The 20,999-nt window shown below is 43.7% G+C and overlaps 1 protein-coding gene across 1 annotated transcript in view; it reads right to left on the bottom strand.

Annotated features, from left to right (window-relative positions):
• The window catches only part of WDR36 (WD repeat domain 36), a 142,850-nt gene extending 124,182 nt beyond the window's left edge, over positions 1-18,668 (bottom strand). The window contains exons 1-2 of the mRNA XM_073624607.1: positions 18,405-18,668; positions 3,602-3,629 (exon numbers count right to left, since the gene is read on the bottom strand). Coding sequence (XP_073480708.1) covers positions 3,602-3,629; positions 18,405-18,563 — 187 coding nt within the window. The 5' untranslated portion in view covers positions 18,564-18,668. The remainder of the gene's footprint in view (positions 1-3,601; positions 3,630-18,404) is intronic.
• Between the last annotated feature and the right edge of the window lie 2,331 nt (positions 18,669-20,999).

The raw sequence follows: 20,999 nt of genomic DNA, 5'->3' as shown, positions 1-20,999 counted from the left end.
AGAACAATGGGTACGAATTTATGAAAACATCCTAAAAGAATCAACAAATGTATCAACTCAAGAAAATGGTTATAAGATCCTAACTCGATGGCACAGAGTCCCGACCACTATTCACAACATTGCTCCATCACTGTCCAACTTAAGTTAGAGATGCACCTCTAAGCCAGGTTCTCTTATACACATCTGGTGGGCATGCCCCATCATTTAATGGTTCTGGAGAGAAGTCCATGACATAACATCAAGGGTTTCCACCCTAGCTTTGGATTTTTCCCCCGCCCAACTTCTCTTACACCACACCACATTATCCAGATGCTCTTATCATAGATAGCAATGCACATGATAAAACACAGCTATGTTATTATCCCAGTCTTGTGGGGCAAGGCACATGCTCCCTCAATCAAAAAATAGTTTCAACAAAATCGCCGAAATGGAAGAACTCATAGCCATCTCTCATTACAATATCTCCAAAACACACAGCCCACTGGCTGAGAATACACCCAAACCATACGCCCACCCTCTACCTAAGCCGGATTAATAATAATACTCTTTTGATAGGGATGGATGGGTCGAAGATCAGGGTTAGGTTGGAGGCACACGCCTCCCCTGTCCCGACCCCAGGCCACTCATATCTCTCATTCCCTACAGATCTATAGCCCTTACCTATAGTTACATCCCTCCTCTCCAACCCTCCCCTCCTGCCATCCCATACCCAAATATAGGAATTCATCAAGGTGACCAGCGGGACTGTCAACCTTGGATCTACCCCCAACCACAAACAACATCCACCCTATGACACTAGCCACTCAGCAAACTAAACTACACCCCCACACTATCCTAGTTAAACCTATCTATCCAACTCCGCTGGTCTCAAGAAGTCAGCTCAACTTACGCCAGGAATCGATACCATTAGGATTCTGACTTCTCTATAGAAACGGTCTTCACAGAGCTCCTGTATATTCTATTATGTATACAACTTCCAAATATTTACAAACCGACTTTGTTCTGTTCTACATTCTCCCCACATTAGGTTAAAACGTTTAATCATTGTTATGACTATGGAACTCAAATGTTTCTTCAGACCGATGGGCCCATGTAACTTGTGTACCTATTCTTGTATCTCTGAATACTTCTAATAAAATATTATGGAAATGAATAATAAAACCTGCAGGGGATAGGATGTATCTAGATGGATATGGCTGACTCATAGCAAGTTCACAAAAGTGTAGTTGCTACAAATATGAGGTTGACGGACATGAACATTTTCATTTGAACGACTTTGATAAATCAGACTGACTCTTCAGTTTAGAGAAATGGTCAGACACACGCACTATCATCATAACTGCGACAATAATGAGTGCTTTAAACCTTTCGCTGGCTGAGCCATTTGTGCATTTTTATCTACAACCGTTTAAAAAATAAATTTTAGGTCTGAAGATTATAAACTTAAAGCTTTATGTACTTTGTGAAAGAAAATACCCTGGAGAATAAAATAGCGGTAGTTACAATTTTGTTTGTCTAACAATATTAGTGCAAAGGCTTATCAAGTGCAAATTTCCAGTAAAAACTAAAAGTTTCACATAAATACAACATATCAGCAAATTTTTGCTGGACAATAATGGCTTTTACTTTAGCGTTAACCATTTATTATTAATAAATAACTTAAAATTATTGCTCTCACTCCAATGTTCTTGATGGCTAAGATCCCATTTAATTAGCTTCTTTCCTAGCCCCAGACACTGGAAGTGACAGCAGAAACCAGATGTGATGTTACACATGTTGCTTCCTGGGTAGGGAAGATCAGCAAACAAATGTTTACTGGCCTCTCTTCCCTTTACCCGCAGTCATGTGACTCGTTAGCGTTACAAGGTCTCAGGTGTGAATGGGGAGCAGGTGTGTTAAATTACAGAGGTTTAACAGGACAGGTTCCACTTAGAACAGGCCTCGCCATGGTCGACCAAAGAAGTCGAGTGCACATGCTCAGCATCATATCCAGAGGTTGTCTTTGGGAAATAGATGTATGAGTGCTGCCAGCATTGCTGCAGAGGTTGAAGGGGTGGAGGGGGGGGTCAGCCTGTCAGTGCTCAGACCATACGCTGCACACTGCATCAAATTGGTCTGCATCGCTGTTGTCCCAGAAGGAAGCCTCTTCTAAAGAAGATGTACAAGAAAGAACGCAAACAGTTTGCTGAAGACAAGCAGACTAAGGACATGGATTACTGGAACCATGTCCTGTTGTCTGATGAGACCAAGATAAATTTATTTGGTTCAGATGGTGTCAAGCGTGTGTGGTGGCAACCAGGTGAAGGATACAAAGACAAGTGTGTCTTGCCTACAGTCAAGTATGGGGCCATGGTCTGGGGCTGCATGAGTGCTGCCGGCACTGGGGAGCTACAGTTCATTGAGGGAACCATGAATGCCAACATGTACTGTGACATACTGAAGCAGAGCACGATCCCCTCTCTTTGGAGACTGGGCCACAGGACAATATTCCAAAATGATGACGACCCCAAACACACCTCCAAGATGACCACTGCCTTGCTAAAGAAGCTAATGGTAAAAGTGATGGACTGGCAAAGCAAGTCTCCAGACCTAAACCCTATTGAGCATCAGTGGAGCATCCTCAAACGGAAGGTGGAGAAGTGCAAGGTCTCTAACATCCACCAGCTCTGTGATGTCATCACGGAAGAGCGGAAGAGGACTCCAGTGGCAACCTGTGAAGCTCTGGTGAACTCCATGCCCAAGAGGGTTAAGACAGTGCTGGAAAATAATGGTGGCCAGACAAAATATTGAAACTTTGAGCCCAATTTGGACATTTTCACTAAGGGGTGTACTCACTTTTGTTGAAAAAACGGTCCCTCTATGTGTAAAGTCCCACATACACACGATTAACCACCACTGCGCCTTGGAACAAATCAGTTAAATGATAATGATCATCAATTAGTAAAGTCTATCTAAAGCTGCCACTTGTGTACAACAGTGTATGGAAAATATTTTTAAATCTTGTGACGTGATAATGGTATATTGCAACCCACGTGAAGAATAAAAATGATTAGAATAGCGCCACATTTTTATTCTTCACGTGGGTTGCAATATACCATTATCACGTCACAAGATTTAAAAATATTTTCCATACTCACTTTTGTTGCCAGCGGTTTAGACATTAATGGCTGTGCGTTGAGTTATTTTGAAAGGACAGCAAATTGACACTGTTATACAAGCTGTACACTCACTACTTTACATTGTAGCAAAGTGTCATTTCTTAAGTGTTGTTACATGAAAAGATGTAATAAAATATTTTACAAAAATGTGAGGGGTGTACTCACTTTTGTGAGATACTGTGTGTGTATACATATATTATTTTTTTCTCAGAGAATAGGTGCAGGAACCCATCTTCCCCAGTCAGAGAGCTTCACTTGGCTCCATGCTACACAGATCTGACAGGCAACAGGTGGGGAACCTCTGGAATTCCCATTAATGCCAACAGTTGCGACATCTGGACCCAGTCCCAGGGCACCAGTCAGATGGGGAAAAGGGGGAAAAACAAAAAGAGGGGAACTTAAACCTAAATAACAGATGGAGTAATTTCAAAAATTATACTTACTGACTGCAACTTGACCAAGTCTGTTCACCTAAGAAAATAATAATAAGCACCATAAGGTACAGGTTTTTCTTCTCAAAAAATATTTACAAATGTAATACAGTGTAGAAAAGCTTAGCCGAAAAGAAAAAAAAAAAAAAAAAAAAAAAAACACAACTAGACATACTTTCTGAAGCAAAACTCTGTTTTAAAAAGTTATAAAAAATAACTTCTACCTGCAGAGCTATTAACATAACACTATATGGTGAAAAGTATGTGGACACCTCTTCATACTATGTTTCCAGGTAAGGGTATTGTTAATGCTACATTCAGATCTGTTTAGTTACAGAATGCTGAGAAGGAACAGTGGTTGGCCATACCTGGGTTCTAATCCAACATATATAAGCAAGGAGTGATTTTTTTTCCCCAAAGCATTTTCTTCTGAATTATACTGCAGTTACATGATCAGAATGGATCTGTGCTTAGGAGTTATTTTAAACAACTTCCCACTGGAGCCATTTTTTTTCATGTTTTCCCCACACAAATTAAAATGTGCCTTTTTGGCTAGAAAGTGCTTAAAACACCCAGAACATTATATATTTTCTGAAAGCAAAAGATCTGTAAAATAAAAAGGTTATAAATAAAAAAAAAAAAAAAGTTTATCAAACCTATATTTTTTTTAGGAAAAAAAATACACTAAAATGTATCTTCATAAGCACAGACAATTTAATTCACTTTTTTTTTTTTTTTTGCACAAAATGAATAAAAAGGTTGTGTCGAGTAAATAGATACTAAATGTGTAAGGCCAGAAAACTATGCAGCTAAAAACTATGAATAATAACTGTACCTAAAATCATCAAAAGGAAACACTTTCAATGCCTGCACAGCTCATCAGTTTAGAGTGAACTGTAAATGAGGGACCTAGAATTATTCTGTTCACTCCAAACTGTGTGATGACACCCAATATGCACAACTATTGTTTACTAACATGCGGCATGCATTGTGTTCAAAATGTGTGTGCATGCTGCTACAAAGCGCTTTAATTTTTTTTTTTTTTTTTTTACATTTTACTTTATTGCCATCACAAGCTCCCTATGTTATAGCATTGGGTACGTGGCTGGTACTCTGTTAATGGAAACATAAGGGTTTTTTGTAATTTTTTTTAAGATCCCCAAGATTCTCCCCTGCCCTCTATTCCAGCTGACTGAGCATAGGGTTGTACTCGATAAGGTGTTTACTTTTCAGCCAGTATTTGACAGCTCTTAACCGAGAAATGCTAAAATCTTTGCACTTCTGTGTTCAGTCAGCAGAGCAGACCAGGGAACAGATGTTTCCCCGATTTCCTCAAGCTTGCGATCCTGGCGATAGTTTTTAAGATCTCCAGGAGGAGCCTGGAAACCATCAAGGGGATGGGGCGGTACCATACGCTTATTTCAAAGTAGAACGATAGGCAACCCCCCCCGCCCATTTTGGATAGAGGGAGGGTTATAACCCCTGCCAGCTTTTTTCCACCATCGCATTGCAAAGATTTCCCTTCACTTACTGTCCCATTGCCAAACAGGAAAGGGGAGGAAACCCCTGTAAATCAAGGGAATACCTTGGGGACCCCAGGTCACCAGAACTAGTGACCCCATCAGAAGATTTCCCCTCTACTACTTTTCTGGGGACAACCCAAATATTTAGGTTTTTTTTTTACTTTTAATGATAAAAAGGTAAACAGGACAAAAAGAGGGTCAATTTCTCTAACAGGGGTACAGACAGCAATAAAACCTGGCAGGTGTTCTAATCCCTCTCCACTCTATCCAAAACTTAAAAAAAAAAATAAAAAAAAAAAAAATAATAAATTTATAGGACTTTTTACTTACCGTACAATCCGTTTCTCTGGGTTCATTGACAGACACAGCCTTCTTTATTTATAACAATAGGGTTATATCGCCTCCGCAGGAGTAGGACTAGGCAGAAACAAAAAAACAAAACACTTGGCCACTTCCATGGGCCGTCCTCAGTCAGTAAGGGTGCAACGGATAGTCACCGATCCGTGATCCGAATGGGCCAACCTGTTCGGATCGGCACACCCGCGGCCTTGGGTTTTAGGAAAGGCAGCGGCATCGGCCTAGCTCCGGAGCCGCGGCCATCTTGGTACACCCGGCGGAGCTGAGCATCGTGCTGACGTCACCACCCCGCCCCCAACTCGTGGGTTTGGCGGCTTCTCTTTACCAAGGTATGACTAATAGCACTAATGTATACAGTGGGAAGTCTGTGTGGATATTACAGTGGGGGACATCATCATGTGGACTGGCTATATTACGGTGGGGGACATGTGGCTATATTACAGTGGGGGACATGTGGCTATATTACAGTGGGGGACATGTGGCTATATTACAGTGGGGGACATGTGGCTATATTACAGTGGGGGACATGTGGCTATATTACAGTGGGGGACATGTGGCTATATTACAGTGGGGGACATGTGGCTATATTACAGTGGGGGACATGTGGCTATATTACAGTGAGGGACATGTGGCTATATTACAGTGAGGGACATGTGGCTATATTGCAGTGGGGGACATGTGGCTATATTACAGTGGGGGACATGTGGTTATATTACAGTGGGGGACATGTGGCTATATTACAGTGGGGGACATGTGGCTATATTACAGTGGGGGAGATGATGTGGCTATATTACAGTGGGGGAGATGACGTGGATATATTACAGTGGGGGAGATGACGTGGATATATTACAGTGGGGGTGATGACGTGGATATATTACAGTGGGGGTGATGACGTGGATATATTACAGGGGGGGGTGATGACGTGGATATATTACAGGGGGGGGTGATGACGTGGATATATTACAGGGGGGGGTGATGACGTGGATATATTACAGTGGGGGTGATGACGTGGATATATTACAGTGGGGGTGATGACGTGGATATATTACAGTGGGGGTGATGACGTGGATATATTACAGTGGGGGTGATGACGTGGATATATTACAGTGGGGGAGATGATGTGGATATATTACAGTGGGGGAGATGACGTGGATATTACAGTGGGGGAGATGACGTGGATATTACAGGGGGGAGATGACGTGGATATTACAGGGGGAGATGACGTGGATATTACAGCAGTGGGGGAGATGACGTGGATATTGCAGTGGGGGAGATTGTGGATAACTGGATTACAGTGGGGACTATATGGTGGTTGAATTTTCACAGGTTTTTGCAAATTTAATTAATTGCATTTTGCACATTTATCCAAATTGACTTTTAGATTATCCATATATTTTTCTAATTATTTTTCATATTTTTGGTGTTCTTGTCAATTCATGTGTTTACGTTTACGTTGTTCACTATTGTAATATTACGTTTAGCGCAATCCTATTTTTCTATATTTTTTTCCTTGTATTGGGGTTTTGCAGAAGGATTGCTGCTTCCACTGAGTCTTAGGCGATTTTCGGCCGCACAAGATCGCTTCTAGGTCTTAGCGCAGTTTCTTTCCTTTTTTCCAGGTGAGCTCCCCTGACTTCCCTGATTGGCGAGTCGGGCAAAAGACTGCCCACTGTTTCGTCCTCCCCTGGAACATCCTCCAGGCTACCGAAGCGCTTCCACATCCTGCCTCTACTTTGGGGAAGGAATCAGTCCACACACACACACAGTGTGGTCATGGCGAGCGGAGGAATGGAGGAGCTTGAACGCCCCACGTCATTGAAATCCCCTGTATGGGAGCATTTTGGCTTCCCTGTCAAATATGATGATGAAGGAAAGAGGTTAGTGGATAAAACCGTGACGGCGTGTAGGCACTGTGGCAGAAGAAAGCCATATGACACTGGAAACACATCAAGCATGGCTACGCATTTGAAGCGACATCACCCTGGTGTTTCACTGACAGGAGTGAAACTGAAAACGAAAGCTACTCAACAACCGCTTATCACCGCAGCATTTACGCAGCCACTTGTTGCACAATCAGACCGGGCTAAAGCCATCACAAAAGCCATCGGTGCGTTTATAGGTGCAGACATGAGGCCATATTCGGTTGTGCAAAACGAGGGCTTTAAACACATGCTGAAAGTGCTTGAGCCACGTTACAACATCCCGTCGCGCACCCACTTCAGCGAAAAGATTGTGCCAGATCTTTATGAGCAGAAGAAAAAAAGTTGTGGATGAACTATCCCGAGCATCCTCTGTTGCGCTCACGACAGACGGGTGGACATCCAGGGGAACACAGAGCTATGTGACGATAACCGCTCACTTCATCACAGCAGACTGGGAGATGAGAAGTCCGGTGCTGCAGACACGTCCCCTCTACGAGAGTCACACAAGCACTCATCTTGCGCAGATACTGACTCAAGCAGTGGAGGAATGGAAGATAAAGAGGCCCAGTACTAATATCCCAGTCACAAATGATAATGCCAAAAATCAAATAAATGCAGTGAATGAGGCAGGACTGGGCCCACATATAGGGTGCTTTGCACATGTAGTGAATTTGGCATCACAGAAGGGAATCTCAATCAATAGGATGGGCCGCCTCCTTGGGAGGATCAGGAAGGTGGTTTCCTACTTCCACCGAAGCACAACAGCTGCTCATGTGCTTAAGACAAAGCAAGAAATGCTAAAGCTGCCTACTCATAAGCTCATACATGATGTCCCAACAAGGTGGAACTCTACTTATAATATGATGGAGCATTATCTGGAGCAGCAGGCAGCTATATACTCTGCATTGACCGACAAGACCCTGAAGAAAAACGTCAAAGACATTATTACCCTGTCTGATGATGATGTGAGAGTGGCAGAGGAGGTCCTCCAGGTGCTTAAACCCCTCAAAACTGTTACATCTCTGCTGAGCACTGAAAGTTCACCATCTGTGTCAATGATCCTGCCGCTTAAAACAAGGATTCTACAATCCATAGTTCCAAGTGTGGAAGACAGCATCATCACTCGAGATGTCAAGACTGCCATTAGAGAGGACCTGCAGCACAGATACACTTCACCCCCTACTCTACAGGACTACCTTCACAGATCTACTGCCCTGGATCCGAGGTTCAAGTCCCTGTCTCACATGGACCCTGCCCTACGCCAGAGGACATACAGTGACCTCACCACTGAGATTGTGAGCAGTCTGGGCACTGAAGACTGTGATGCGGTAAAGAAAAAGAATATTATTTAAAAATGATAAATTTATATCTAAATACATTTTTTATTTTCGTAATAATGGCTTTTTTTAAATGTTATTATTTTCATGTTTCATAGACATGAAAAATGAAAATAAATAGGTTTAATTAATCAACAATTTTTTTTTCTGCAGGGTCAAGATGCAGAACCAACAGGAGCAAACATGGACTCATCATCTCCTCCACAAAAGAAGTTGGTGATGGCAGAGCTTTTTGGAGAGACCTTTGCCACTGCCAGCAAAGACAACAAGACTCTTGCTGACATCAAAGAGGAGGTGGCATCCTACCTTGCAGCAAAAGGCATTACAGTGGATGGTGATCCGCTGACATGGTGGAAAAGCAATGAGTGTAGATACCCTCATATTACCACGATGGCAAGATGCTATCTCCCTGTGCCAGGCTCTTCAGTTCCTTCCGAGAGAGTGTTCTCAACAGCAGGGGACATAGTGACTGCAACGAGGTCCACACTCTCCCCAGACAATGTAGACACCCTTGTCTTTTTGAAAAAGAATTTGAAATTATAAGATCAGGAATGCTTTGCTTTCTTTCTTTTATTCTTCTTTGATGTTGTGGACATACTAGGCTTTCACAATCCATGTTTCAAGGAAGATGATGTGCCTTCTTATGTTGCACTTTAAGTTGTTTTTGGCTCATAGCCCATCGGTCCATGTTTAAAGGAAGGAGATAAGCCTTTTTTTTATGTTGCACTTTAAGTTTTTCATTATGTTACAAAGAAGAGATTATGCCTTGTGCACTTTAACTTGATTTTATATATTTTCAAGTAATGTAAAAGTGTTAATAAACAAAAAGACAAAAAAAAAAAAAAACTTATGTTTATTTGTCTTGTCTTTTTTTATTTGTTGATCCGAAAATGATCTGATCCATGACTCTGATCCGAGGAACGATCCGAACCGTGAGTTTTTTGATCCGTTGCACCCCTATCAGTCAGTATATAACCCCCCACCCCCACCCCCACCCCCACCCCGCTCTAGGTATTCAGTTTAGTAGCAAGCAGTAATAGAAGTATCAAAAAACAACTCCATAGAGGGGTGGGTGCTTTGTCTGTCAATGAACTCAGAAACGGATTTTACAGTAAGTAAAATATCCTATTTTCTCATTTGTTCATTGGCAGACACAGCATTCTTTATTTATAACGATAGGGACGTCCCAAAGCAGTGCCAACATGAGGAAAACAAAAATCCCAAGGCTAATATAAGAGCCAACCATGTAAACAGGAACTCCACCCAGGACAAGCTGGAACCCAACCTGAACGATACCCCTTCAAGAGGGAATAGGCCCTCTAAACAGCAGCCTGCAAAAAAACTTGCGGCCAAAAAAGGCATCTGCGGATGCCAAACCATCCACTTCGGCCCAAAAAGCACTAAGTGCCCGAGAAGAATGTGTCATAACTGGGAAAGGAGGAAACTGGTCCCTGACAGGATAGCCCAGAGACATCATCTGTCTGATCCATTAAGACCAACAGACTCATTGGCTGGCAAATACATCCGAATCCCACAAAACACATCCAGGCCAGATAAAGCCAATTCCTTGGGATGTGCTGACCAGGGACACAAGAAGCCAACCCAATGTCCTTATCCAACTGGAAATCCAAGGACGGAACTATGTGAAAAAGGATGAAGCACCACCTTAACCTGGGTAAGGTGAACGACAAGATAACTCCACCATTCACGACACCCTGCGAGTAGAGGTGATAGCCACCAAGAGGCCACCATCCGAGACAGAGTAAGCAGTGGAACCTCCCGAATATTTTGAGAGAAAGATAGAGAGGTCTTTGGAGAACTGAAAACACCAAGTTCAGATCCCACGGCAGTGGAAGAAACCGCCACGGTGAAAACAGACATCTAACCCCTTGAACAAAAAGGCACGCACAAGGGAGTGCGAGACCAGGAGATGTTGAAGAAGACCGCCCAGGCAACACCTATGACCATGACCTTGCCTCAAAAAAGGGTAGATACCATCAGACCCAACACCCACATGTAGATCCGCAGAAGAGCCCACCTGCCGGACAGTAAATGAAAAAACGCCACATGCCACTTCTGGAGCCTGTCCAGGGGAAGAAACACGCTGGCCAGAGCTGAAGCCCGGTCAGGCTCAGATAAACCAACGTTCTGGCCGGACCAAAGCAGACTTCCGATAGTATAGACGCTAACGAAAATCAGATATAGTCTGTAAAGCAGGGCTCGACAAAACCCGGGCGCCAGGTCGCATTTGCGACTAGAATTAGCGACCTGGCGCCTGGGGCGGCACAGCTGTGTGTCCGTTCGACACCCCCCCCCTCCCGCCGCGATCGCGCTGGGCCGCGCCGGTAATTGAGGCCCCGGCTTTGCGGCCTACTGCAGTCCTATGGTTCCTGGTTCTTTCTGCAATCGGGCGCCCTCTGGTGGTGGCCGTTGGTATGACAAGACATCCACCAATGCTAATGGAGCTTTTCCTACCTGTTTTCACTGCCTGCTCATCTCCTTCCCTTTACTTAGAACCCCCAAACATTATATATATTTTTTATTCTAACACCCTAGAGAATAAAATGGCGGTAATTGCAATACTTTCTGTCACACCGTATTTGCGCAGCGGACTTACAAGCGCACTTTTTTGGGAAAAAATACTTTTTTAATTAAAAAATAAGAAAACAGTAAAGTTAGCCCAATTTTTTTTATATTGTGAAAGATAATGTTACGCCGAGTAAATTGATTCCCAACATGTCACGCTTCAAAATTTCATCCACTCGTGGAATGGCGACAAACTTTTACCCTTTAAAATCTCCATAGGTGTCATTTAAAAAATTCTACAGGTTACATGTTTTGAGTTACAGAGGAGGTCTAGGACTAGAATTATTGCTCTCGCTCTAACGATCGTGGCGATAGGGGGGGCCCTCTCCTGCCGCCGATAAAAGTGATCTCGCTGCTAATCTGCTGCAGAGACCACTTTTATCTGAAAGAGAACCGCCGGCTCTTGAAGAAGATACCGGGGTTATGGTAGCTAGCTGCTACCATAACTACGGTATTTCTCTTCAAAGACAGGACGTATATAGTCGTCCTGCGGGAAGGAAGTGGTTAATTAAAATGAATTTATTATTTGTCATCTCCCTGCTTGTCCCCTTTCACACGGGCTGTCTGATCAGGTTCGCCTGTCAGTTTTTCAGGCGGACCTGATTGGATCCTTAGTGGGAATATGACGGTCTTGTGTACCTGCATGGCAGGAAATAAAAGCAGTCACATTAGTTCTAGTCGTCTCTGTGTAAATTTAAGATTGGTTAATTTTTATATTGAAAATAAAGCTTTGTCGGTCGTTTAAAAAAAAAAAAAAACCTGGCTCCTAACTTTTTTAGCTGGCTCCTAGATTCCAAGCAAATTTGTCAAGCCCTGCTGTAAAGCAACTACGTTGCTCCTTGGGGTAATCGAGAATTTGGCGCAGAAGATCGCCCAGGCAGGGGGGGAGGAGGAGAACCCCCGAGGGACCGACCACCCCAGGAAGTAACCGCGTCCCACACCACTCCAGGGAAGGAGAGGAGGGGACTACTTACCTCTCCAGCGGGTAACGCTCCCGGACAGATGCTCCTCGCCACCAAAATGGGGGGGCTGTCGGCCATGAGTAACGCTGCGAAACAGGCCGAGACCCGATCGTATGCGACCTCGCGAGACGTTTAACTCGCAGGGCCAGCAGCCCCTGTCCAGACTGGGGTATCCCCTGGACCAAGTGTCCAGTCCATCACCCAACCCGGCAGTTGATTGGAGATCTCACCAGAAAAAATCCAGGAAAAGCAAAAAATAACAAACAAAAAATTCCCAGGACTAATGATCCCAGCAGGGAACTAAGTCCTTACTCCTGACTAGGCAGAAAAAAACTGAATACCTATAGCAGGGAGGGGGTTATATACTGACTGAGAACGGCCCATGGGAGTGGCCAAGTGTTATGTTTTTTTTTGTTTCTGCCTAGTCCTACTCCTGAGGAGGCGATATAACCCTATTGTTATAAATAAAGAAGGCCGTGTCTGTCAATGAACGAATCATAAACAGCTTTGTATTATATGAATGAATGCAAATCTTCCTCCGTTTGGTTGAGGTAGAGTTCATGACATCAACAGGCGTGGAGAGGTGTAGGGATGACATCATGATCTCCAAATCTTCCAATCAGCAGAAGCCTAATAGTCATTCAAAGAATACAAATCTATGATGAAAAAATTATAAGAGATGAAAAACGCTTGTCTCACGGCTGTACACTGTATGTAGCTGAGGCTATATACAGTGAACCCACCTGTTAGTGTAGGAAATAGTTCATTTGGGCCAACTTGGCCCCAAAACCTAAAGTGACAGTAAACATGGAAATCAAGTAAATTTTAAGCCAAGAAAGCAGATTTAAAGTATGGAAAATGACAAAAAAATGGTCCTGAAGCAAAAAGCTTTAAGTACACCTAAAGGCATAACTTTTTTGTTGTTTTGGATAGTTTTAGTTTTGTCAGTGCCCTGTTATGGAGAGTCACTATCTCTATTTGTCCCATTTACTTTTGTCATCAGGAATAAAAGAAAATCCCACATTTCAGATTGTCACCAGAACAGGTATAGAGGGAAATCTTAATGTTAAGAGAATTCTTGCGAGCAACCATATATAAATAAGAGTTGATATTCTGGATAGCTGCTAGCACTGATCACGTCCCATATGCTCATGCTGACCAAGTAAACGATCAAATAAAGTGCTGCGTGACCACCACATAAGCTAGTGCTACTAATACCTTCAATATATAAATACTACATCAAATATACTGTTATAATACATATTGCAATCATTGACGATTATAACTTGTGACAGCAAAGTGACCATGGGCAAAATTGTGTATATATATAGTGCATTCACTTATATATACAAACAGTGATTACAGGCATACCCCACTTTTAAGTACACAATGGGTTTATTTACTAAAGCTAGAAAGTGCAAAATCAGGCTCACGTCTGCATAGAAACCAATGAGCTTCCAGGTTTTATCACCAAAGCTTGATTGAACAAGCTGGGGTTAGAAGCTCATTGGTTTCTATGCAGAAGTGAGCCTGATTTTGCACTTTCCAGCTTTAGTAAATAAACCCCATTGTGTACTTAAAAGTGGGGTATGCCTGTAATTAAATGGTACAAAACCAGAAATTAATCCAGTGCATTAAAGTGCTAATGTGCAGAATTCTTCATGCATTAACATGCACTAAATAAAAAACAAAGTCTATTTCAATTCAATCTTCTGATTCTATTGTAAATGATGAAAATGTGTGCTTGTGTCCACTCTTGTGCTCCCCTTTGGTGTATGCGCTCACCTTAGAGCGTGTGACCTTGCAGCTAAGCTTGGTCAAAACACGCTTCTGAGCCAACTCTGGGCTCAATATCTGTACTCAGGTCCTGGGCTGGTTGCTTGTGCAGTTTTTCACATAAAAATATGTCAGAGAAAACTAAATAGTGTAATACCGTTTATATATAATTTATTAACTACTTGGCGCCCATGCTATAGCCGAAAGACGGCTGCAGCGCGGGCCTTAATTGCCGGAAGGGCGTCCCTGGACTATGAGACTATGAGTCTATGAGACTCGGCTGATCACAGATCCGAGTAAGGGGTCAATGCCGGCCCCTTACCACATGATCAGCTGTCAGCCAATGACGGCTGATCACGTGATGTAAACAGAAGCTCGGTAATCGGAATTTTTATTTTTTCCTCACGCTGTCAGGGTGAGGGGAAAAAAGCCAATCACCGGCTTCTGTCAGAGTGACATCAGTCCCTCACTCAGACCGCTGCGGCTGTGCCCACCAATGTCACCTACCAGTGCCCACTGTGCCACCTACCAGTACCACCCATCGATGCCCACCAGTGCTGCCAATTAATGCCCATCATTGTCTAATAATCAGTGCCACAGATCAATGCTGCCTATCAGTGTCACCTACCAGTGGCCATCAGTGTCACCTACCAGTGGCCATCAGTGCCACGTATCAGAGCCCATCAGCGCAGCCTCATCAGAGCCCATCAGAGCCCATCAGAGCAGCCTCATCAGAGCCCATCAGAGCAGCCTCATCAGAGCCCATCAGTGCAGCCTCATCAGAGCCCATCAGTGCAGCCTCATCAGAGCCCATCAGTGCAGCCTCATCAGAGCCCATCAGTGCAGCCTCATCAGAGCCCATCAGTGCAGCCTCATCAGAGCCCATCAGTGCAGCCTCATCAGAGCCCATCAGTGCAGCCTCATCAGAGCCCATCAGTGCAGCCTCATCAGAGCCCATCAGTGCAGCCTCATCAGAGCCCATCAGTGCAGCCTCATCAGAGCCCATCAGTGCAGCCTCATCAGAGCCCATCAGTGCAGCCTCATCAGAGCCCATCAGTGCAGCCTCATCAGAGCCCATCGGTGCAGCCTCATCAGAGCCCATCGGTGCAGCCTCATCAGAGCCCATCGGTGCAGCCTCATCAGAGCCCATCAGTGCAGCCTCATCAGAGCCCATCAGTGCAGCCTCATCAGCGCATATTGGTGAAGGAGAAAAATTACCTGTTTTCAAAATTTTATAACAAACTATGAAACTTTTTTTTTTTTTTTTTTTTTTTAAATTTCGGTCCCTTTTTGTTTTATTTAGCAAAAAATAAAACACCCAGCAGCAATTAAATACCACTAAAGGAAAGCTCTATCTGTGTGAAAAAAATGATAAAAATTTCATTTGGGTAAACTGTAGCATGACCGCGCAATTGTCATTCAAAGAGTGACAGCGCTGAAAGCTGAAAATTGGTCTGGGCAGGAAGGAGGTTTAAGTGGCCAGTTAGCAAGTGGTTAAAAAGTAATAGACATTCCTTTCATAGGATACTCACATTTCCTGGGTGCTACAGTGCACCACTCTATAAATGCCGAAAATCGTATAAAAACTGAGCTGATGCGTCCTTCCTTTGCTGAGAACGCTCTGCCGTCTCACACACCGTCCTGTCCCCCTCCTCTAGGGAGGGACACATCAGCTTTACTATATCTATATATAATAGATATAAATATACAATTTTGCACAGTAAAATAGCAGTAGCACTAGCTTATGAGGTGGTCACATGGTAATATCTAGATAGCGCAACACTTGATAGTTTATAGAGGGAAATCTTGAAAGAGGGACACTAGTTTTTGGTGACAACCAGGGATTGTCACTCACTTCCTATTGTGGCTATGGGACAGGAAGTGAAGGGAAATCTCCCCAATAGGACACAGATTGCAAAAAAAAAAAAATGGGTTAAAACAGGGGTTTAAAGCGTAACTTTACCCATAACAAAAAAATACATATACTTTCCACATTAAAGTGTTACTAAACCCAGTAATATGAAAATAAATTTTCCCCCTCTCCTTGGTCTCAAAAACTATAGGTCACGTTTTTCAATTAAATAATGTATATTTCTAGCCTTGATTGTATGTCTTGGCTCAGTCAGAGAGGAAGGCTAACAGATGCTTTACATTGCTGAAGTTTACATACAGTGGAAGAGGGAGAAAGGGAAGAATATCAAGGAGATAAGAAAAGATACTATCCATGCAGGTTTAAAGTGGAAGTAAAGTCCACTTTTGAACTTGTACCTACAGGTTAGCCTATAATAAGGCTTACCTTAACAACCCTTTCACACTGGGGTGTTTTTCAGGCCCTTTTGGACAAAAAAATAGCGCCTGTAAAGCGCCCCTCTTCTGCTCCAGTGTGAGAGCCCAAGTGCTTTCACACTGGGGTGGTGTGCTTGTAGGACGTTAGCAAAATTCCTGCAAGCAGCATTTTTCAGGCAGTGCAGGAGCGGTGTATACACCGCTCATCCACCGCCCCTGCTTTGCGGGCGCTTTTAACCCTTAATTTGGCCGCTAGCAGGGGTTAAAAGTGTCGCTAGAACAGCGGTAAAGTGCCGCTAAAATTAGCAGCGCTTTACCGCTAACGCCCCCCATCCAGTGACAGTAGCCGTAGGTACAGTAAATATCACCTAAACTTGCACGGTTTAGGAGATATTCACACAACACGCAGCCAGTGATGGCACCAGCACATGTGCTCTGAAAGGACAGCATACCTGTGCCATCATCACAGCCCCTGATATTCATACAGCTGGAGCCTGCAAACTCGGAAGACCAGGTGAAGATGAAAGCACCAAGAAGCCTGTTAGCTGATCGACCTCTAGTGGCTTCGATTTTAGGCACAGTGCTGAGTATAGACAGCAATTGAGCATGTGCAAAGCAGTGCATTACTGAATTTTAAACAGTATAGGCACTTATTTTTAATGTTTTACATAGTTATACCTAAAAAAGGGGCCAGCCTGTTGTGTTCTATCAGGTCTTTTTTTTTTTTGACTTAAAGTGATTGTAAAGTCTATTTTTTCTCAATAAAAATAACAAACATGTTATACTTCCCTTCTTTATGCAGTGGTTTTGCACAGAGCAGCCCAGGTCCTCCTCTTCTCGGGTCCCTATTCTGTACTCCTGGTCCCTCTCTCCCGTCAAGTGCTCCCACAGCAAGCAGCTTTCTATAGGGGCACCTGAGCCAAGACACAGCTCCCTGTGTCCATTCTCTCTCCTGATTGGCTGACTGACTTTGATTGACAGCAGAAGCCAATGGCGCTGCTGCGGTGTCTCAGTCAATTAGGAGGGAGCATCGCGGATGGCCAAGACACTCGTGGACAGAGATGGGGCTCAGGTAAGTATTAGGGGGTGCTGCTGCACACAGAAGGCTTTTTATCTTAATGCATTGAGATAAAAAAAAAAACCCTTCTGACTTTACATTTCCTTTAAAGTGTAAGTTCACCTTTACAGAAAAATCTGTAAGGTGAACTTGCACAGGACCCCCCAAGTCCCGCTGACAAGGAGCGCAACGATCCCGTTCTGAGCCCCGGCGCTTAGAAATCTCCTCAGCTTTCTCTCTTCTTCCCCGCTGAGAGGACGGGTACGCGGGTTCTGATTGGTCAGCGCCGACCAATTAGCATGCTCCTAAACCTGACGGGGTACATTTAGGAGGTTAAGCTCTGGGGATTTCTAAGCCTATACCGGGGCTCAAAACTGGATCGCCGAGCTGCAGGTCAGCGGGACTTGGGGGGGTCCTGTATCAGTTCACAGGTGAACTTACCCTTGAAGTTCCACTTTAATTTACCAACAATGAAGGAAAAAAAAATGCCTTTAGTTCTACTTTAGGTTGTTCAGAACTTTGTGTTGGAGTGCATGGAAAATCGTGTGCTTTCCTGATACGCAAGAGAAAAATGCTGCTATTTAGCAGATGGACAGCAGTGCCATTATATGGGCACCCCCATGCATCTGCAAATGCACACATTTTCACTCACACCAAATCGCAAGGTGCATTGCGTTTTAGTAGAGTCAGGGACTTCTTTTCTGCATTTCTCACCCATAGAGCAGTCCACTGAAATGAATGGACTGCCCAACATTTGGGAAAGACACCCGCTCTTGACCGCATCCATCCAGATCAACTCCATGCCTGTGGTTTGGATGGCTGGACAGGACCTGATCATTACCTGGGGTCTCAGAGGTAAATATTAGTTGCCTTCCTCTAGGGGGCAGAGCCCTGAAAGTTTGTGTTGGGGTGTAGGATAGATGGGTGTATTGACACTGGGCTCCCTACTGTCTCAGTCTGGGGGTGACACGTGATCACCAGTGCACTGCTCTCTGTATCTCGTACTCACATTGTAAGTGAGGAAGCTTTTCCCCACGGCGGTAACCACGTAGAACTCCTTGTGCCTCTTGTGGTATCTGACTACATGGGGGATGTGGTTACTGTACAAGCCCAGAGACCGGTACCCGGTAAATAGAACGCTGCCCCGACTTCTCGTCTCCGCTGCCATATTCACCCGCGGAAGCTCCAACCAGCAAAGCGACAACCACGTGGGTACAAGCCGCTAGTGGCTTCACAACACAGCCTATCAATAGAGCTTCCGGGTGAGAGTGCAGCTGTCTAACTCCTCCGCCTCTCACTGTCCCTGCATGTTGGTTCCCAGCAAGGGCCCTTGTATTTTCTGTTTGTCAGTGTATAAGCGCAGCGTTCCCAGAATATGCAGCCTTTATTGTATTAACCACTTAAGGACTAGCCTCGTTTTGGATTTTAGGTGTTTACATGTTTAAAACAGGTTTTTCTGCTAGAAAATTACTTAGAACCCCCAAACATTATATATGGTTTTTCTTCTAACACCCTAGAGAATACAATGGCGGTCATTGCAATACTTTTTTTTGCACCGTATTTGCGCAGCGGTCTTATAAGCGCACTTTTTTTGGAAAAAATTCACTTTTTTGAATAAAAAAATAAAACAACAGTAAAGTTATCCCAATTTTTTTTTATATTGTGAAATATAATGTTACGCCAAGTAAATTGATACCCAACATGTCATGCTTGAAAATTGCGCCCGCTCGTGGAATGGCGTCAAACTTTTACCCTCAAAAATCTCCATAGGCGACATTTAAAAAATTCTACAGGTTGCATATTTTGCGCTACAGAGGAGGTCTAGGGCTAGAATTATTGCTCTCGCTCTACCGGTCGCTGTGATACCTCACATGTGTGGTTTGACCACCGTTTTCATATGCGGGCGCTACTCGCGTATGCATTCGCTTCTGCGCGCGAGCTCGTCGGGACAGGGGGGTTTTAAAAATTTTTTTTTTTATTTTTATTATTTATTTTAAAATATTTTATTTATTTTTACACTGTTTAAAAAAAAAAAAATTGTGTCACTTTTATTCCTATTACAAGGAATGTAAACATCCCTTGTAATAGAAAAAAGCATGGCAGGACCTCTTAAATATGAGATCTGGGGTCAAAAAGACCTCAGATCTCATATTTACACTAAAATGCAATAAAAAAAAAAAAAAAAAAAAAAGTCATTTAGAAAAATGACATTTGAAAAAATATGCCTTTAAGAGGCGTGGACGGAAGTGACGTTTTGACGTTGCTTCCGCCCAGCAGTATCTTGGAGACGAGTGAGCGCCATCTTGGCCTCACTTGTCTCCTGACACACAACGGAGGAGGACGCGATCGCCTCCGCCGCTACCGACGGCTCCGGTAAGCGGCGGAGGGCACCGGATCGCGGCGGGAGGGGGGGGGGCCCTCTCCCGCCACCGATAAAAGTGATCTCGCGGCGAATCCGCCGCAGGGACCACTTTTATCTGAAAGCCGGCCGCCGCACGAAAACGGGGATACCGGGGTTATGGCAGCTAGCTGCTGCCATAACAACGATATACCCCTTCAAACTTAGGACGTATATATACGTGCGGCGGTCGGGAAGTGGTTAAAGACAACTTTCCTGAAGATGCCAATCCTGTCATCCCAATCACCATCTGATGTATTCATATCCCGTTATCCATATATATGTATAGAACCCATTCACATAGCTCCCAACCGTCCCTGATTTGTAGCACTGTCCCTCATTTGTCCCTCATTTTGGTTTGATCCATATAGTTGCATCTAAAATGCACTTTTTATCTTTCAAAATTGTTTGCCAGTGCTAAACCTTTCATCCAATTTCTAAATTGCTGCATTTGTAAATTTAAAAGCCAATATAAAGAAATAGAAGTGGTAAAAAAAAGTCCTTGTGGATTTTTTTTTTTTAAACAATTTATTAGGTTTTCACAGATTACAAATCTCAGTACAGTGGTAGATTTTTACAGGAGAGAGTAGTCTACAATCAACATATTGTATCAAACAAGAATAAACGAAATAGTATCAAGTGAATGATAAATTCAGACAGAATTTCAGAGGCTTACAATAATAATGCGTTGGCGAATACAGTCCATATTATAAAAGAAAAAGTGAGAGATAACAGCTAATAAGAGCGTTTCCTCTGTTCAACATGGAATTTTCTGGTTGTGTGCAGTGAGCGTGTCATGGGTGAGGTGGGCTCAGTATTAGCCGCATGAGGTTATGAGGTTTAGTATTATTTTAAAGTAGTAGTGTGATGTCAGGTATTTGTAATGTAGATGATCTAGACCGACGGTAGTCTAGTCACCCGAATCACTGGGCACCCCAATAGGGTACTGACTGTGCCCAGTGCGGGTATGATAATTAGCTCATCAGCAGGGCATGTCGGTAATGTGTCTCTTGCAGGGTGCGAGTCTACACACTGTCAAGAAAGATGATGGATGCAAGGGAGCAGGCTATGCAATTGGCAGGGGTTTAATTGTGATAGAGGGAGAAAGGGATGGGGGGGTGGGAAGACGGAGGGGTAGGACATTACGTATATTTATTGGTTAGTGGGGGGTTGAACTGTCTGACCAGCGTCGTCTACTGGAGCAAT

This window comes from Aquarana catesbeiana, linkage group LG01 (assembly GCF_042186555.1).
Source record: "Aquarana catesbeiana isolate 2022-GZ linkage group LG01, ASM4218655v1, whole genome shotgun sequence".
Classification (NCBI taxonomy): domain Eukaryota; kingdom Metazoa; phylum Chordata; class Amphibia; order Anura; family Ranidae; genus Aquarana; species Aquarana catesbeiana.
This window is presented reverse-complemented; position numbering and strand designations above follow the sequence as displayed.